The sequence below is a fragment of the Lonchura striata genome, chromosome 27, assembly GCF_050655825.1.
Source record: "Lonchura striata isolate lonStrDom1 chromosome 27, ASM5065582v1, whole genome shotgun sequence".
NCBI classification, from domain to species: domain Eukaryota; kingdom Metazoa; phylum Chordata; class Aves; order Passeriformes; family Estrildidae; genus Lonchura; species Lonchura striata.
Window position 1 is genome coordinate 517,289 of NC_140729.1, and position 18,115 is coordinate 535,403.

At 49.1% G+C, this 18,115-nt stretch overlaps 2 protein-coding genes across 10 annotated transcripts; one reads left to right on the plus strand and one right to left on the minus strand.

Moving 5' to 3' along the window:
• Positions 1–288: 288 nt before the first annotated feature.
• On the plus strand, positions 289–7,557 carry LOC110474826 (E3 ubiquitin-protein ligase RNF113A). 2 transcript variants are annotated; one of them, XM_021538553.4, is made up of 10 exons: positions 289–414; positions 749–825; positions 942–1,046; positions 2,030–2,137; positions 2,388–2,497; positions 2,685–2,791; positions 3,282–3,371; positions 4,009–4,102; positions 4,849–4,955; positions 5,402–7,557. In XM_021538553.4, the coding sequence occupies exons 1-10, from the start codon at positions 315–317 to the stop codon at positions 5,479–5,481; spliced, it is 978 nt and encodes a 325-aa protein (XP_021394228.2). In that variant the 5' UTR covers positions 289–314; the 3' UTR covers positions 5,482–7,557. The 2 variants fall into 2 exon arrangements, with proteins under 2 accessions (XP_021394228.2, XP_021394229.2); XM_021538554.4 differs by lacking the exon at positions 289–414 and adding an exon at positions 526–615.
• On the minus strand, positions 6,305–17,642 carry STRADA (STE20 related adaptor alpha). 8 transcript variants are annotated; one of them, XM_021538552.4, is made up of 13 exons: positions 17,592–17,642; positions 17,017–17,072; positions 15,711–15,768; positions 14,764–14,792; positions 11,560–11,662; positions 10,953–11,074; positions 10,729–10,837; positions 10,500–10,623; positions 9,871–10,042; positions 9,172–9,276; positions 8,788–9,029; positions 8,127–8,169; positions 6,305–7,738 (listed from the first exon to the last, which is right to left on the minus strand). In XM_021538552.4, the coding sequence occupies exons 2-13, from the start codon at positions 17,026–17,028 to the stop codon at positions 7,586–7,588; spliced, it is 1,272 nt and encodes a 423-aa protein (XP_021394227.3). In that variant the 5' UTR covers positions 17,029–17,072; positions 17,592–17,642; the 3' UTR covers positions 6,305–7,585. The 8 variants fall into 8 exon arrangements, with proteins under 8 accessions (XP_021394227.3, XP_021394225.3, XP_085417785.1 ...); XM_021538550.4 differs by having other exon boundaries at positions 16,993–17,072; XM_085561659.1 differs by lacking the exon at positions 14,764–14,792 and having other exon boundaries at positions 17,617–17,642.
• Positions 17,643–18,115: the final 473 nt, after the last annotated feature.

Below are 18,115 nucleotides of genomic sequence, written 5' to 3' on the forward strand. Positions count from 1 at the left end.
AGCTGGAGGTGGTTTCACGCCAGCCGAAACGGCCATGGGTCAGGAGGGAGGCAGCAATAACCTGTAGCTCTGAGGACTTTACCTTAAGCTCTCAAAGCCCTCCAATGAACCATAAATGGAGGGAAATATACAATGGAGTGATGGGAATATCTTTGAAAACGGTGATCACGGAACAAATATTCTTGTTTGGCTGCGGCAGGGCAGAGGAGCGCCCGGGCCCGCCGGGGCGCTGGCTCCTCCGCGCCCGCAGGGGGCGCTGCCCGCGCCGGCCGCTCCGGCGCCGCTCTACCGGCGCCGCGGCCCGGCGGCACAGCATGGCGGAGGAGAGCGGCGTCTGCAGCTTTGTGTTCAAGAAGCGGGTCCGGGCCGCGGGCAGCGGCCGGCGGAAACGGCCCGGCAGCGACCAGGAGCGGGGTGCGGGCCGGGGGACCCGGGCGGCGTGGGGAGCCGGTGCGGTGCAGGCGAGGGAGGGCCTGGTGCCGCCCCAGCGCTGCCCGGGCCGGGCTTGGCCGCCCTCCCCAGCCCGTGGGCGTGCGGCCGAGGGCGTGAGGGAGCCCTGGGTTGTGCCACAGCGGAGTTAGGCTGGGTATTAGGAGAGGGCTCTTCCCCTGCAAGGTGGTCGGACACTGCCCCAGGGCTGCCCGGGCTCCGGAGCCTTTGGGCAGCGCTCCCAGGGCGGGACTGCTGGGCCCGGCGGGGCAGGCGCTGCCGGGGCCGGGCCGTGCCCTCACTCGGACTTTCCCCGCAGAGAGCAGCGGGGAGGAGGGCAACACCGTGGTGCGCAAGGAGCGGCGGCGGGACACCCCCAACCCCATGATCCAGAAGGTAAGGGAGCTCCAGGGAGTACCTGCGCCGCCCAGGGGGCCTGCGGGGCCTGCCAGGCTCGGCCGTGACGGGACAGCGCTGTAGCCTTTCCTCCCCCATCCCTGCTGTGCCCCCAGACCAGGCGCTGCACGAGGGAGAGGCCGGAGTACGCGCCGAGCAGCAGCGAGGATGAGGATCCTGCCAAAGAGATCGGGGTCACCTACAAATCCACCAGGTCGGCGGTAAGGACAGGCAGCAGGGGACCTGGGCTGTCAGCTCACGTGGGGCTGGGGATCCCACTCCTCAGAGACAGAATCTGCCACTCTAAACAAGGGATTGGACATTCTTTCCTATTAATGCACCTCCCTGACACCGCTTAACAGCCAAGCACCTTGTGCTGGCTTTACTTTGATAGTCCCTTCCTCCACGGGAGGCCATCAGAGGTTGGCCTTTCCCTTTTGGAGGTGAGAGTTAAAACTCCAGGATGCCATTGGACTTGCCCAACACTGCACAGATTTTTTAGGAGAGGGAGCGGTTGGATCAGGCTGGCTCAACTGCTGGTTTTGTGTTTTCAGTGTTAGACCATCTTTGGCTGCTCCCAAGGGAGGCAGTGTTTGGTTTGCCCAACCTTCTGCAGAGAATGGAAAGGGATGGGAGGAGGTGACAACTTTGGCACTCTGCAAGCTTTTGGCACTTAAGTTGGATTTGTATCTAATTGAGGCTGGCTGTAATTATTCTCTGGTTTCTGTGCAGCTGTTCTCGAAGATGTGATAAAAGCTAGGAATAGGTATCTGTTCAGGCCATTAAAAAGGAATCTAAACCAGATCACTGTGTTGAAACTGAATTTTGGCCATTCCCAGCTGGGTCAGAAGCTCAGTAACATCCTGTGTGTGGGCAAGAGGGTCCTGTGACTGAAATGACACCCACCTGAACTGGGTGACATGGCTGAACTGAGTGGGGCTTCCAGCTGAGCTGCGGCTAAGTGTGAAGGAGTTAAACAAGTGTTCCCTGACTGCAGGCTGAAAACTGGGAGCAATGAGGAATTAGTACTCTGGCCTCTGCACACACTAGGCTAGAGCCTGTAGTGACTTCTCCCAAGCAAATGCCAAGGGATAAAGCAGATGTGTCCAGTTCTTGCTCTGTGACAATCTTCAGGTAGACAGGAGCTCTCTGTCTTATCCAGGTGTTCCCTCCACTCTTGCCACAAGTTTTCCTTGCTTTTCAGAAACCTGTTGGCCCAGAAGACATGGGAGCCACAGCAGTGTACGAACTGGACACAGAGAAGGAGAAGGATGCCCAGGCCATCTTTGAGCGCAGCCAGAAGATCCAGGAGGTGAGTCAGCCTTGCTCCTCAGGAACTCTGCGGCAGGAGAGCCTGTGCTCCGCTCATCCCCTTCTGCACACCAAAAAGGGTTAGAGTTTCATCTTCCCTAGAAGTTCAAGGAAGCAGGAGTGTAAACTTTGCAAATAGGGGAGTTTTGTGGCTTTATTGGTGTTAAGGAGGGCAAGATGTTAGAGTGGTGGCAGTTGATTCATGTCATGAAGCTCTCCTGATCCTTAATCATCTCTTCTTGCTTTCCTAGGAGCTGAGAGGAAAGGAAGACGATAAAATTTACCGTGGCATTAACAACTACCAGAAGTATGTGAAGCCCAAGGACACATCGATGGGAAATGCCTCCTCAGGAATGGTGAGGTGGGTTGGGATGAGCCTCGGGGTCTGTGACCGCAGAGGAGCTCACACACCATCCCAAAGGCAGTGTCTGGGGCTGGAGCTCTGCTGTCACTGCCAGTTTCTGCCTGACCAGTGTGGTGTGTGGTTCTGGCCAGGCCCTGCTCCAGGGCCACTTTGCAGCCGGGCTGAGCCTCTGCCCCCCTTTCAGGAAAGGCCCCATCCGAGCTCCGGAGCACCTGCGGGCCACGGTGCGCTGGGACTACCAGCCTGACATCTGCAAGGACTACAAGGAGACCGGGTTCTGCGGCTTCGGGGGTGAGCACCAGACATTCCAAGGCACCTAGTCCAGCTGTGACCCCGTGTTTGGGGTGCTGAGTCACAGACCCTTCTGTGCAGAGCTGTTTATGTAAGGTTGTCATTCGTGCCATCCCTTCTGAAAGCCCAGGGCTTCTAATTAGTGGTTATAGGAGTCCTGGAAGGGACCCCTGGGATGTTCCAGTGACCCATATTCTTACAGGTGTTGTGTGCACCAAGACCATGTGAAGGATGGGTTTTCCTGTTCTTTGTCCCACTTCCCATGTGCATAACTGCTGGAACTGTCCCTGTGGCACAGGGAGGATGATGCTCACAGCCTGTCAGCACTGAGGGATCCTGTACCTGCTCCAGAAGCTTAGTGCTGCCCTGGAGAAGGAGCAGTTAGATTTTTCCTGCTGGGCAAAGCTCAGGCTGCCCTGGAATTAGGTGTCCCGGTAACACTCTGCCCTTGCAGGCTGTCTCTTATTTCCTCTTTCTTTGTGCTGCTCAGACAGTTGCAAGTTCCTGCATGACCGCTCAGACTACAAGCACGGCTGGCAGATCGAACGGGAGCTGGACGAGGGCCGCTACGGCGTCAACGGTACGGTGCCCTCACAGGACTGTGTCCAGAGTTCTGTGCGACTCCTGCTGCAGGACGAGCTGTGGGCCAGGAGCCACTGGCAGTGCTGAGCAGAGCTGCTGCTTTCACATAACCCCTGGCTCTCTGTGAAGGAGAGCACTGCCATGTGGGTCCCAGCAGCAAGCTGTGCGGGGCTGGGGAGACGGGACCGTCTGTCCCCCTGATTCCCAGGAGGTGGGATGGCATTTGCCACTCGTGTCCGGGGCTGTGGCCCAGGGCTCATGAGCGCTGCTGTGCAAATGGGGGCTATTCTCTGCTCAGCTGGAGCCAGAACTTGGTGGCAGCTGGTTTGGAAGAAAGTCTAAAAAACAGGAGAGAGCTGGAGGATGTTTCTCTTTATAGCAGTGAGTGGGTGAAGTAGAAAAGTATTTTCTCCCGAGATGAGCAACAGGCCCTGCTGGCTCATTAGCCCTAATTATAGCACAGTCCCACATGTGTTACTGACATCAGCAACACCCAGATGCCAGAGTTCCATTGTTTCCAGCAGAGATTGAATCCCACCTGCTGTGCTCTCCCCTTGTTTGTTATTTTGTGCCCCACATGTGAGCTGGGCTGGCCTCTCCTCTCACTCCACTCTGGTTTACTTTCTCTTCTGCAGACGACGAAAACTACGAGGTGAGCAGTGATGAGGAGGACATGCCTTTCAAGTGTTTCATCTGCAGAGGTTCCTTCAAGAACCCTGTGGTCACCAAGTAAGTGGTTGTTTGGCATGAGCAGGACATGTGCTGTGGATGCAGCTCACGAGTCATTCATCCACAATTGAGGCAAAGACAACCCCAGCCCACGGGCTGGGTGGGGGAATCCTGTGAGAGCCAGGGAGTGTCATAGGTGCCATCTGCAGCATCTCCTCGGAAGGGATCTCAAGCACTTATTAATTTCCACAAATGCTGCTCATTGCCTCATCTTTCCCCCTTAACCTTGAGATTTTGTTTTCCTGGACACTGAATGGCAGCTGCACTGCCTGAGCAGAGAAATGTGGGCATGAGGAAGCCAGGAGCTTGGCAAGGATGAGAAGGCTGAGGACAGCCCTCTCTCACTCTGAATGCTGTCCTGTGTCTGGAAGAGCTCACTGGTGGCTCTGCACTGTCGCTGCACATCAGTGAAGGAATGCTGAAACACCTTCCATGAGGACAGGGATGCAGAGGAAGCTGTGCCTGCATCTCACTTTTGCCTCCCTTGGGGACCACGGAGAGAGCTGTGAGGCAATGGAAAGGGCTGCCCAGGGAGCTGGTAGAGTCCCCATCCCTAGGGAACAAGGAACAACTGGACATGGCACTCAGTGCTCTGGTTTGGGTGACAAGGTGGCATTTGGTCAAAGGTTGGACTCGATCGTGGAGGTCATTCCCAACCTTCCTGTGACCAGCAGTCAGTAGTTTTTGACTCCAGGACACAGTGGCTGTGTCTGGGGGCTTGCAATGACCTCTGTGTCCCTGTACAGGTGTCGGCATTACTTCTGTGAGAGCTGTGCCCTGCAGCACTATCGCAAATCCCAGCGCTGCTACGTCTGTGACAAGCAGACCAATGGAGTCTTCAACCCCGCAAAAGGTAACGGGCACCTGGGGAGAGGGGCTTCTGGGGGAGCAGCTGGGCAGCAAAGGCACCAGCTCCTGTGGGGCTTCCTGGTGCTGGGCCTGGTCCTGAGCTGCAGTTCACAGTTCTTGGCTCAGCTCACTTAGTGTCAGGAAATAATGAATCACAGATGCAGCACGAGCACCTGTGCTTGCCCAGGTGGGGAACCTGGGGAGCAACTGGAGAGGGGAAGGGCCCTGTGCTCTGGGAGCAAGAGGCAGCAGCTTGTGTGGTCAGTAATGCACTGAGGGAATGACTGTAACAGCTCCTGCCTGGACTCAGCAAACAGGGAGCTCCAAGCGGAGCCTCTGCAGGCAAGGGATTTTTGGTGGCTGCCCTGGTCCTGCTGTTCACAAGACCTGCGCCCCTGGCTCTGGGGTGGCCTGCACCTGGAGCCTCATTGTGCCTCTTCTGTTTTTCAGAGCTCTTGGCAAAACTCGAAAAACACAAAGGGGAGGAAGAAGAGGAGCAACGGTCAGACCAAGAAGAGCGTCCACAGTAGCAGAACACATTTTGTATATAACTGAATAAAGCTTTTGTAGGAGAAAAAAAAAGCTACCAACTGTAGCCAGGGGTTCTGTATCCAACCAGCAGCTACTGAACCACGCCCAGCTGTGCTGGACTCTCTGTGCTGCCCTGTGGGGGCACAAGGCAGGACAGGCAAGACTCAAGGTCTGAGTGAGCCATCTGCTACCCCCCAGAACCCCTGAGTGCAGCCGGGGAAGGAGGGTGAAGGTTCAGTTACTCTGTAATTGCTGCTTCTGACCATGGTGCTACCGTTTCACTCCTAACTGTGCATGGATCCTGCTGCTGTGCCAGCAGGGAACAAAGTTTATTTAAGCCCCAGTCTTTGTTTGGAGCAGACTGGAGGCATGGGCAAGGATGAGAAATACAAGCTTGCATTAAATTCTTCCTTTACCCTAAAAATGCTAATTCATGGCAAAGCAGGCTGGAGCACTGCAGTTACTGGGCATTTATTCCCTCCTGTTTGGTTCCTAGAACTCAAGATAGGGACAGAACTTCAGTGAGCTGCATGCCAAGAGATTATAAATCAGGAGCCAACCCTGAGCATAGGGAGGAAGTGGAACTGGGCCTGGCCTTAACAAACACTCCTGTAACTGGAAGAATTTTACTGAAACTTCAGAAAAGAGCAAGTGCAGGTGTTTGCAGCTTGTTGCTTTAGTTGAAGTATGTTTCTGAAGCATGAAGGTAGCTGCCATAAACTGATGAGCTGTACGAAACTAAAGTAAAAGCAGGCATGCACAGCCGGCCTGTCACCCTCTGTGATTCACTCCATCATCCTGCACAAATAGCAGACTTAAAAAACAACTTCAGAAATATTTTATTTGTTTTGGAAAAAAACTAGAGTAACAAACTATCTGGGTTCAAGTACAGTTTATAAACACAAGAAGGACCTGTTGCCAGCACCACTATTCCCATCAACTGCACCTATACAAGGATTCTCAATGCTTCAGTAAAGAGCAGATGACCTTCAGCACCATGGTCCTTGGAAAACAAGTCAAACTAAAAGCCTTAAATACACCTCCAAATAAACCAAACACCACGGAATGGGGGAGAGCTGCCACAGCAGCAGGGCAGAGCCACACAGCCATGAATCACACGGAGCCACGTGAGCAGCTTCTACCTGTCAGTGAGGGAAGGCAGAACAGCAATGGTAACAGAAAGGTTAAATTCAGTTCTGTACAGGAGTTGTGAGCAAGAGGATCAGCATGAAAATCAATTTACTTTTCCTCTGTGCCAGGAAATAAAGTCACTGAGAACAGGCAGGCTAAGAGTGTTTCATGCTGTGAAACCAGCCCAGCTAACGTGAAGTTCAAGTGGAAGGGGATAAAAAAGCTGGTACATTGTGCAGGCATTCACACTGCTCTGGTGACCCAGGAAGCTGGAAGGGGAGGCTGGAAGACCCTGTCTAACCTGGAGTTCAGAGTGCTCAGCATTGAGTGAGAAGTCTTCAAAAGCCCTCTCTGGACTGGAAAAATCCAGTGCTGCAGAGGAATGCCCAGTGCAGCAGGAGTGCCTGGAATGGCATCAACTTGTCTTTGATCTCATGTTTTTCATCACAAAGCAGTAACTAAGAATATAATCCCTTTTTTTCCATCCCCTTAAAACTTGCCCTGTGACAATACTGTTACAGGAACTTAACTAGTTCTAAGAGAATGCCCAAAACTAAAAGCTGCCCACCTCCCCTCAACTCTAAGGCACCCTTAAAAGAGAAAGAACCAAAGAGGGCAGGGACATGCAGCCTCAACTGTGAGGAAGCCAGTGATTTTTAGAAACATAAATAGAGACCACAACTACACAGACCCACTCAGCACCCTCGAGTGCTCTACCAGAGTTCAGCTGGAAGAATGGGGGCTCCAGGCACTGCACCTTCTGGAATACTCCACAGCTCCTTGGGTTGATCCTTTTCCAGCTCAGGTCTGTCCATTTGTATCCAGGTTACTTCTTAAATAAACAGTCAGTTGAAGTTCCTTCCCAAGGACCTGTAAACTATTCTGTGTGTAACATTCATCAGCTTTTATGAACAGGACCAATAAATTACAATTTATTGAAGAAAGCTCCTCCTCAGTGTAGTCCCTGTTTTGCTAGAATTCCCAGTCATCCACATCCAGCTGCTCCAGATTTGATACCAACCCAAAAATGCCACTGGGATCCTGGGGCAGTGTCCCTTCCAAATTGGTGATGGGGGTGACAGGGCGCAGAAGTTCCGGGAGTGCTTCAGAAGCACGGCGCTTGATCTGCATGGGAAGGACAGAATGAGCACACGGGGCTGCTCAGGTGCTGCTCCACACCCAGCACTGCAGGCAGAAACAACAGGCAGGAAAGGCATGGGGCACCCTTTGGTCTCCTTAAGGAGCAGGTTAGAACTGCCTTGGGCCAGAACTCAGCAGCCTGCAGGGGATGAGCTGTCGTGGCTCCCAGAACAGGCAGATTTAAAACCTCTCTTGGATAAGAGATGCTTCAAAAACAGCCCAAGCACCTCCCACAATGTGATGATCACCACACTGCACTACAGATAGTCAAAATCCTCCCAATCACAGAAAATTCAGCAACTCAACATCCCCACCCTCACAGCAAGATAAAGCAAAGCAGTGTGCTTTACCTCTGGATAAATTAGTTCCTTACCTGCTTAAAAAAAGGGTGACTGAGCAGAGTGCTTGCACTTGGCCTGTGGAAGGGAGGTAGAATGAGGGAAGCACACAAGAACATGAGTCAGTGCTTGCAGTCAGGTAGTAGGAATAAGAAAAGACCAGGGTCCTTCCTGCCTCTCCCATTTCTCAGCAATCACGTAATATTTTATGCAAGGAGTTCAACCTCCTTCTTCTAACCTTTAAGTTACATACTTGCACCCCCTACATCTGGCCAAGGACAGTACCTGAGCAGTGGGGCACCCCTGAAAAGTCTGTCATGGCTACAGATTGCCCTCACTACAAAGAAAAATGCAGCTTTTATCACCTCCCATCATTGCTCTCTGCTGGCTGAAGAGCAGCCATTTGCAGTGATGGGAACTGGGCCAGAAACACAAGTTGTTTATTTTCCTGATGTGCAGCACCACTCATCCTCCAAGGAAGGCTGCAAAGGAATTCCTCAGGCTCTCACATAGGAAGTGCTCAAAGTGTTAACGCTGCTTGTTCTCCACACTTGCACTGCTCTCCTCAACAGGCAGGGCACATCCTCACTCCACTACACTTTTGGAAAGAAAACTGTAAACAGTATCTGCTAATTCCCAGAGTTTAACCAGCCTAGAACAGCACAGGTCGGGAGAGCAGCTTTCACCTGGCTTTACCTGAAATCAGGGTTCCTCTGGAGGCACTGCTCCACGAAGTTGTGGAAGTAGGTGGAGAAGGTGCGGAGGTAGGGGTGCAGGGCTGGCTCCCCGTTGGCCGCGCGCACGTTGCTCGTGGCCATGCTCTCCCCCATGCCGTAGTTCGCGCTGGAGCGTGACGTCCTCATGGTCAGCTCGTCGGCAGGAATTGTGGTGGTGTCGAGCAGGCAGGGAACAGTTCCATTCAGCTTTTCCAAGAGCATCTGGAAGAGCAGGGGCACAAGCAACAGCACAGTTCAGGTTTCCCATCATGCAGTCAGGACACCCTTCTGTGCGCATATCCCAGAGCAGGAAAGCAGTTCCACGTGCCAGATGAAGAATGAGAAAGGAGCTTGCAAACCTTACCTGAGTAGAAGGCATGTCTTTAAATGGAACGTGTCCATTTGCCAGCTCACAGGCCGTTATCCCCACGCTGTAAATGTCAGATTTTGCATCATAACCCTGCAGATTCTACATGAAAAGAAAAATTAGCTTCAGGACTTGGACGTGACTGAATGGGTAATTCCCATGACTTTGACTGCAAGTCAACAAACCCAGGTGATTAGAACAGGAACAGCACAAGCCACAGATGCACTGGTTTATTGTGGGGAGGGTTTTTTGGTTTGTTAAAACACACAGTTAAAGGCAACATTTATGTAACTGAAATCAGCCAGCCTGTAGGGATGGCCTCTGCCCTGGGTAACTTGCACCTGATGTAACATTTTGTTAATGAGACAACCTGTAGAGGTGTCTACATTTAAACTGTTGAGTCAACTAGATCAAATTCTACCCACTTGCCCTGCATTCACCCCAAATCTGTTTCCTTTAGCTTCTCCCCTTCTTTCTCCTTGCATTCATGTACCCCTCCCCTTGCTAGGGGTAACTGGTTTTAAGATAAAAAGACAAGAAAAAAGGACTAGAGTTCATCACAAGAAGGCAACTCTGCAGGTTCTCTCAGAGAGCCTGCAGTCCCTACCCCTACACCCCCTCAAGTTGCCCTAAGAGCTCACAAAATTATACAGATACAACACATCACTAAACACAAGCAGTTTCTCTTAAACACACCTGCTGCAAAACCTCAGGACTAAGCCAAGGCAGCACTTTGATGCTGTATTTGGGGAAGTCGTGAACAACTTTGAGTCGCTGCCCATGGTTGATCATACTCAGGTTACTCCGCAGACCAGAGAGGTAGACCTTTCCATCTACAGAGATCAGGATATGGCTGGCTTTAACACTCCTGGGGAAAAAAGGGAAAAACAGTCAGGTTCCCTGGCCTTTACTAAACAGCTCAATGCACAGCATAGTACCTGATCAGCTTCCTACCAGGAGGCTGAGAGTCCTAACAACTATCTTTGGATGATGGGCAAAATCAATTAACAGGATTCTATTAATCACCTTTGCAAGTTCACACAGAATGTTTCTGTGGCGAGGAGAAATGCAGGACTAAATGTTATGGATTGTGATTTTAGATACACAGTGGTCTTTGGGATAAGTTTGCTCCACAACAACACTTTCATGCAGCTTAGTAAGATCAGGGATGTCACTTCCCATGAGTATCAAACTGATTTGCTCTAACAGCAAAGTAATACAAAACTTAATGTTGTTCTGTGTCTCCTGATTCATCTTCTGCTCTACTCTGAGTATTATCCAAGAACTTCCACCAGAAGGAAAATGACCAATGTATTTTTCAATACCTGTGCACATAGCCCATATGGTGGATGTAGTCAAGTGCTTTCAAGACACCTTGGAGAATGTAAGCAATGGCCAGTTCAGTCATCCCATCCGTAAAATGGGTACAGATTAAATCTTTTGCAGAACCTAGAAAGAAACAAAACACCACCTGTCAGAGCAAGGAGACTTCAGCTCTTCAATTTCATTTCACAGAACATGAGGGTCAGAAAAAGGTACCCCCTCTCCACTCACCATAGGCCATGAAAGAAGTCACTACCCACAGCTCGTTGTCTGCTACGAAAGTTGCTTTGTATGGCACAATGTTAGGGTGGTTGAAGAGCTTGGAAACATGAAGTTCCCCCTAAAATAAAAGATATTTGATTAAATTTCGTAAATGCAGAAACATGACTGCAGTATTGATAGGCACTGCTCTCGCTGTCTGTCCTCTTCTAAGCTTGCACGTTGAGTGGTATTACCTGCAAGAATGTGACCATTTCATTTGTGCAGGCCTCCAAGTTCACTCTTCTGACTGTGACATACTCTCCTGTGGGTTTATACCTGGCCAGGTTCACAACCATCAAGTCTTCAAAGCCTCTGCCTGAAAGAGAAAGCATGAAAGCTTCAGTAATGCTTGTGGAAGCACTAAGAGAACTCCTCCAGCCCATGACCCTTCAATAGTATTTACCCTCACTCACTGAAACCACTTTTGACCTTGTAAAAAAGAGTAATTGTTCCATCAGATACTACCTTTCTTGGTATGTATCTGAGAGGAATCCTCCTGACCAGTAGAATTATCCTGTCCTTCAAATTCAGGACTGAGGCAAGAACAGTGATTAGAAGCAACAAGGACAGGTTTCAGGCTGCTTCTGCTGACTGTACTGCACCCCCAGCATCACTGACCAACTACATGTCCCTCTCAGGTGGAAACCTTTAGGACTGGCATCTCATTTTTTATTCAAATTACTTTAAAATCAAAGATGCACACATCCAATATCAAAAATAAGCAATCAATCAAGAAAAGGATAAATCTGCAGAAATTATTTTCTTTACAAAGCAGACTGATCCCCAGCCCTCAAGAATTACCTATGATAGTGAGCAACTCATAGCAGCTGCTGTCTGGCAGGAAGCTGCTCATGGTGTCCCTTTTAGGGGAAGAAGCTATCGACTCGGAGCTCGCCTCATTTGTCTGAGGAAAAAAAATGAAGTCAGGTCAAAGGAAATAAAGGTCACCTGCTGGAAAAATCATCTGCCCCTCATTATCATACACTTCAAAATAATAGGAATACAGAAGAGGATTTAGTTGCTGTCAAAATAATTTTAAATAGTCATTTATCAACTGAAACTCAGGAGATGCCTCATTTCAGAAGATCCAGACATCTGTGTTACAAAACATGGAACAAGTAGATTTTTAATCACTGTGAGAATTTACTCAGGAATATTTTGATAAAGCCAATTATTATTCCCCAGGACAGCCTAAACTCTGCTTTACAGTAACTGCCTTTCTCTTACAGTTACAAACTCCTGCGCCACCAGCCTGTTGCCTGAGCCAGAGCCAAAGGGAAGCTGTTCTTAGCTCTCCTCTGCACCATAGCAGTTGGTGTTCCTGGTGGATGCTGCAGCTCCTGCTTCTCAGCTCACCTGGGATAAGCCCAGCATAGCTGAAGCTGCTTAGCTGAATGGTACAAGTGATGAAGAAAATCAGACACATGAAAAGAGAAGCTCCAAATGAAAGCAAAAACTGCAAAGCATTAAGTGCTTCTGAATGAAAAAAAGGGGAAAAAAGCACCCCCAGGCCACACAGGGAAGCAGCATTCCCAAATCTGTCAGCTTTCCCTCAATCCACCTGCCATAAAGCTTCCTGCCTCCTTTACATACTCTGAAATCTTCCCCTACAGGATTTTGCAGATGATAAACTTCAATATTCTTGCAAGTTCTTTTATACTTTCCAACTCCTTCAAATGTCCAAAGTCACAAGGAGACCCACCTAAAGGGGATTAAAATTTATGTGGTATCTAAAACCGTCTTTAGTTATCTCCAATTTCCAGCACATTAACTCCTCCTGGCATTTGGAACACCAGCTCAATTTTTCCACCTCATTCTTCATCAACTGCAAATGCCCTTTTATCAGACCTTCCTCAAGGTAAATGAAGCAGAAAAAGTTTGTGCCTTTTCCTACCATGACAGCAGACTCTGTTTTTTATTTCCATCACTGAATGATGGAAACAACACAGTGACAGCTAAAAAACAAGGAACTTGCTGTTCTACCCTCAGCCCAGGGTAAAGGCAGTGCAAAGAGCACAGACAGGAGTTTGCCGTTAATCACCTCTGGGTGCTAAGAGTACTTTGGGAGTAAATTAGAGCCACACCTCCCAAATTCCACCTTTCCAACTGGCTTTGATGAGCATGCTGCCTACCTTTAAAGTATTCCATTAAGGGAAAAGGCAAAAATTAAGGTGCTTTGGTACAATTTCAGTGCAAACAACTCAGTTCCATCTTAGCATAGCTAAAGCCCCTGGGAGCAGCATTCCCAGATCCTCTCCTTTAGTGAACACTACAGTGCTGTTTCTTGGCTCAGAACAGGCAGCAACTTTTCACTCAGGATTTCAAACTTCTGCTAGAGAGGCCTGTCCATTCTGACCTCAGCTTTATCATTCATTACTTCTTTCAGCAACTTCACACAGTCCTGTCAACAGCAGGACTGCCAGGAGAGACACACAGGCAGACAGAAACCTCTGAAGCACAAAGGCACCACCAAGGAGATGGAAGCAGGGGGCTGGGAAGCAGTCATGGAGCAGTGACAGCTGGTGAGACACTGAGCAACATGTAAGTGCTTTGCTTTATTAAAATCCACTCCAGGGAGAGCATAAGCCAACAAAACAGATGCAAAGAATTAAATAAATTTAATCTTCTTAATGGTGTAGGCTGTGCAGTAATGGAAAGATACTGTGAATTCCCTATTGAAAAGTCTTCTAGTTTGAGGTCTTCACTCACCTCTCCCCATGTTAGCATTGACCAGTAAGAGTTAATGCAAAAGGAGCTCAACCAGAAATTTATCAACATCATACAACAGTTTTAAAAAAGAAAGTTAAACTGAAATGTCATTTATGAGGTACTGCAAAAAAGCTCCTCAGTGGTTTCACACAGGACAATTTTTGGTGTATGGTCAAAAGCAGCTGCAAAATGAAGTCCCAAATGACCAGTTTTATGGCATGACATTCATTTAGAGCTGGCTTTTGGCTTCCGAGTCCAGTTTAATTTGAGATAGATTTAAAGGAAAATAATCTTTGAAAGGCAGCTACTGGTATAAATGCCATAACACAATCACTTATGTGATGCTTGCAACGATCTGCATTTGCCAAATAACATTCATCTGAGTTAGTAAGATGGAATATCAATTTTGTTCTGCTGCCTTCCCCTCCATCTCCTCACTCCCTCCCTCACTTCAGCATAAGCAACAAAGATTTTCCTTCCACCCTCCTTCCCAAATTATGCGTCTTTATAGCCCTGCTGGAAAAAAGAAGATCTAGATGTAAAAAGATCAAAATGAAAATCAGCATGTGTCTAAATCCCAAGAAAACCCTTGGAAAAAAACAAAACACATGCTAATCTCAATTTACTTCCAGCCAAGCATGTCTAACACTCAGCAATTTTAAAAAAGGTGTGAATTTACTCGATTTTATATAAAACATTCCATATATATCTCCTATTTTGAGCTTTGTTTGTGCCAGTAAATTACATACACTGGCACAAAAATCAATTATAAGTAGCTTGAACTGGCACAGTTATGATCAAACCACACTTAATTTGTGTTTGTAATTATCTTAAAGTAGAGCAACACCTGCACACCTGTGGTGTGGGGAGGTAGGGTATCATTTAGATTAAGATACTCTATTGTTAATTGTGATATTCGATGTGTTACACGCTCGGTGAGTAGTCAGGGCCTGCAGAACAAACACTTTTCAGAAGTTCCATAAAACTAAACTCTTCCTTCCTTCTCTGAAGGATCAGAACTAAATCACCTCAAAAAGAGACCCTTGAGGGGCTGGGGGGAGGAGAATGACAAACAAATAGAAATCCAAGAGATTAAGTTTAAATTTTTGAGTTATCACATATAGTTTGAAAACCACACACCAAAATCTCCACTCCGGGGTGAAACCTGTTTCCACACTTGTAGAGCTAAATATAGAGATGAGATATATAACTAAGATAAAAAGAAAAATCAAACTTCCACAAGGAATAATCTCCATGCAATGAACCACAGCACCACAGCCTGCACGAGTCACTTACTTTTCTCCGAGAGTCACCCGGAGGCTGCTCTGGAGTAAAGAAATTAATTGTTCACCATGTTGTGTTCAACAGATACCCATTAAATTATAGCTGGAAAACTAAGTAAATAACCCTAGATGACCCTTTTCAATATCAAATATACATGATTTTCTGTTTTATAGAAAGACAATGTGCACACATAATTGCAGCACTAGTCATACTGCAGTACAGGATCAAAGAGATTCACATAGTGCTACTGTCTGTATATTTGACATAAATGTAAGGTGACAATTTTTTTTTACTGTAACTCTAAGTATTAACCTTCTGTCATGTCCCGTATTGCAGGGGGGTAGGACATGGTGATCTTTAAAGGTTCCTTCCAACCTGAACAATTCTATGATTATAAACACATTTAAGATGACTCTTACCAACAGAAGAAACTACCTAGTATTATTTAAAGTAATAAAAATTCCTTTACTCCCCCTGGAAATTCAAATCTAGACACAGGTCCTATGCTCTGTTTTCCGTGTCATTGATCAGGAATTCTGTATCCTAGTGGGCAATTTGTTTGTTATGCAAAAGCAGAGCACAAACCTGTCAGCTCCTGCTTCTGGGGAGCCATCAGCAGTTTCAAAATCCATTTTTACTCAGAAAATTATCATTAACCTTCTCAGACCCCAAATTCATCTTTTGCATATGAAAAAAAATTTGGTTATGCTAGGCAATACATAACTATTTTAGAACTGTTATCAATATGGAAGTGACTTCCAAATAACTTGCTACATCCTGGACACTTCCATGTTACATTTCTGTAATGTAAGCTGCCTAGGCAGCTTGAACACCTGGACTGACAATGAGATTTAACCATCTCTTTGAGTGATAAGATACATCTTTGCTACCAAATCACCAAGCTTTACAGCTAAAAGAAAACATTTCTAGCAATATCATTTAACAAGAGGAAAACTTACCTCCAAACAGCTCGAACTCTCTTAATCCCTCAACAATGAACTTCTCAGACACCCACCGCTGAAAGAAATAAAAATTCTCCACACAATCACTTACTCCATCCAGAGAAAAGTTTCTCTTCCCCTTCCCCACAAGAACAAAAACCCCAAATGTCAATGATTCTGCTGTGGTCTGAAACTGATTTGTTGCATCAGCAGTGACATCCTTATTTTGGACAAGGGTATTCCCTTTTTAGGGCAATGACGTGCATCCAGCAACCCCACAGGTGTTGTTGCTATTCCCAATCAACATGCACTTACAATAAAGTTAATATCATTTAATCCATTCTAACAAGTTTTTATACATGCACATACAGCAAAAACAATCAAGATGCAACAACCCCTTCATACAGCCAAATAAAAGATGGATTTTTAGGTGTAAGAGGTTTTAAAATATGCTTTCACTATTTACAAAGAGGTGGTGTCTTTGAGAATTCAAATATTTGGGTTGTATATCTATTGACTGAATGCAAAACTAGAACATAAATATGCTAAAGTTGTTGTTCTCTTCCAGAATTCATGTCTGAAATTCACAGCAAGCATTAGGTTGTGTAGAGGAGTGTTTCCACCACTGTCTAATACTGCAGTTCAAATAATATACATATATATGCACACAGGACACAAGAGAATAGGAGATTTTAAGCTTGCAGAGTGTTGATCATGAAGGTAAATCATCGATCACAAACACTCCCATGGCAGAATTTGCTACTTGCAAAAGATTTTAATAAACACTGATGTTATTTAGTGCATGGGAAGCTGGTCCTGGAGAGCACCAAGGAGTCTTTAGGTGATGATGACCCAAAACTTGTATGTAAGAATACCATCTGAACGCATCAGAAGTGTTCTGCTGCTGGAAACGTCCTCATTTTCTGCTGAAAAGCAGAATCAAACAAAGCTGTTGTGTTTAGCTTTGCGAGCAAAGTGAAGGGAAAAAAAAAATAAACTGTGACACAGGTGAGGAGGGTACTTTTTAAAGAACGACTGAAAATAAGCAGCTTTATGGCCCTTTTTCTTCACTGCAAAGCCCATCAGAGTCCCTCTGCACTGCACCCCAAGGAGATACAGGTGTATGTGCGAGCAGTAAAGGCTTTAATACAGGGTTTGAACCCTGACCCGCGTCTTGTTACCAAGCCTATGATCAGTTTTCCTGTGCCCTCATGGTGCTCTCCAAGCCCGGCCACTCTGCACAAGCGCCAGACTCGTTCTACCGAGACGCGAGGGAAGCGGGAAGGTCTTCAACACTCACCCTAATGCGCTCGGGTTTACTTACAAGGAAAGACATGGATCCGCCGCTGTGGGGCAGGCGCAGCAGGAAGGGTGGCACACCTGCGGGCACGGGCGCGTCACCCCTCAGCGTGCACCGAGCCCCTCACCTGCCCGCGGCCCGGCAGCCCCGGCGGGCCCCGGGAGAGCGGTAACCCCGGTAAGCACCACCGGTACCCCCACAAAGCGCCGACACCCCCGAACTACCCCGGGCCCGGCAGCCCCAGGACAGCCCTGGGAGAGCGGCAGCCCCGGTAAGCGCCACCGGTACTCCCACAGAGCGCCGACACCCCCAGGACAGCCCCAGGAGAGCGTAACTCCGGCAAGAACTGCCCAGAGGCCCCCAGAGCAGCGGCCCCCTGGCCAGCCCCGGGGCCCTCACCCGTGCGGGGCCGTCCCGGCCCTCCCGCGCCCCGGTCCCTCCCGGGCCCCTCACCCGCGCGGGGTGTCCCGGCCGCCCAGCCCCGCTCCCCTGTGCCCCTCCCGGACCCCTCACCCGCGCGGGGTCCCGCCCGGGCCCCTCACCCGCGCGGGGCCGTCCCGGCCGCCCAGCCCCGCTCCCCTCCCGGGCCCCTCACGGACCCCTCAGGCTGCGGCCGCCGCTCACCGGCGAGATTCGCTGCGCGTGACGTCACCGCGCCGACGCGTGACGTCACGGCTGCGGTGCCGCGGGCGGCGGGGAAGGAGCCGGCGCCATGTTGGGTCCCTCAGGGGAGCGGGGCAGCCGCGTCCTGAGCCTTGGCCGCATCCCAGCACTGCGGGCCGGGACACAGACCCCCTGCAAAACAGCTGGGGGTGCTGGCTGACGGGCGGCTGAACGTCAGCCCAGTGGGCAGGAAGGCCAGTGCCACCTGGCTTGTCAAAACGTCGGCAGGACCAGGGCAGGGATTGTCCCCCTGTGCCAGGCACTGGTGAGGCCACACCTCAAGTGCTGGGTCCAGTTCTGGCCCCCTCACTTTAAAAGGATACTGAGGGGCTGGAGCAGGGAAGGGAACGGAGATGGCAAGGGTTTGGAGCCCCATGAGGGCTGAGGGAGCTGGAAAAAGGCTGAGGAAAAGGAGGCTCAGGGGGGCCCTTCTGGCTCTGCACAGCTCCTGACAGGAGGG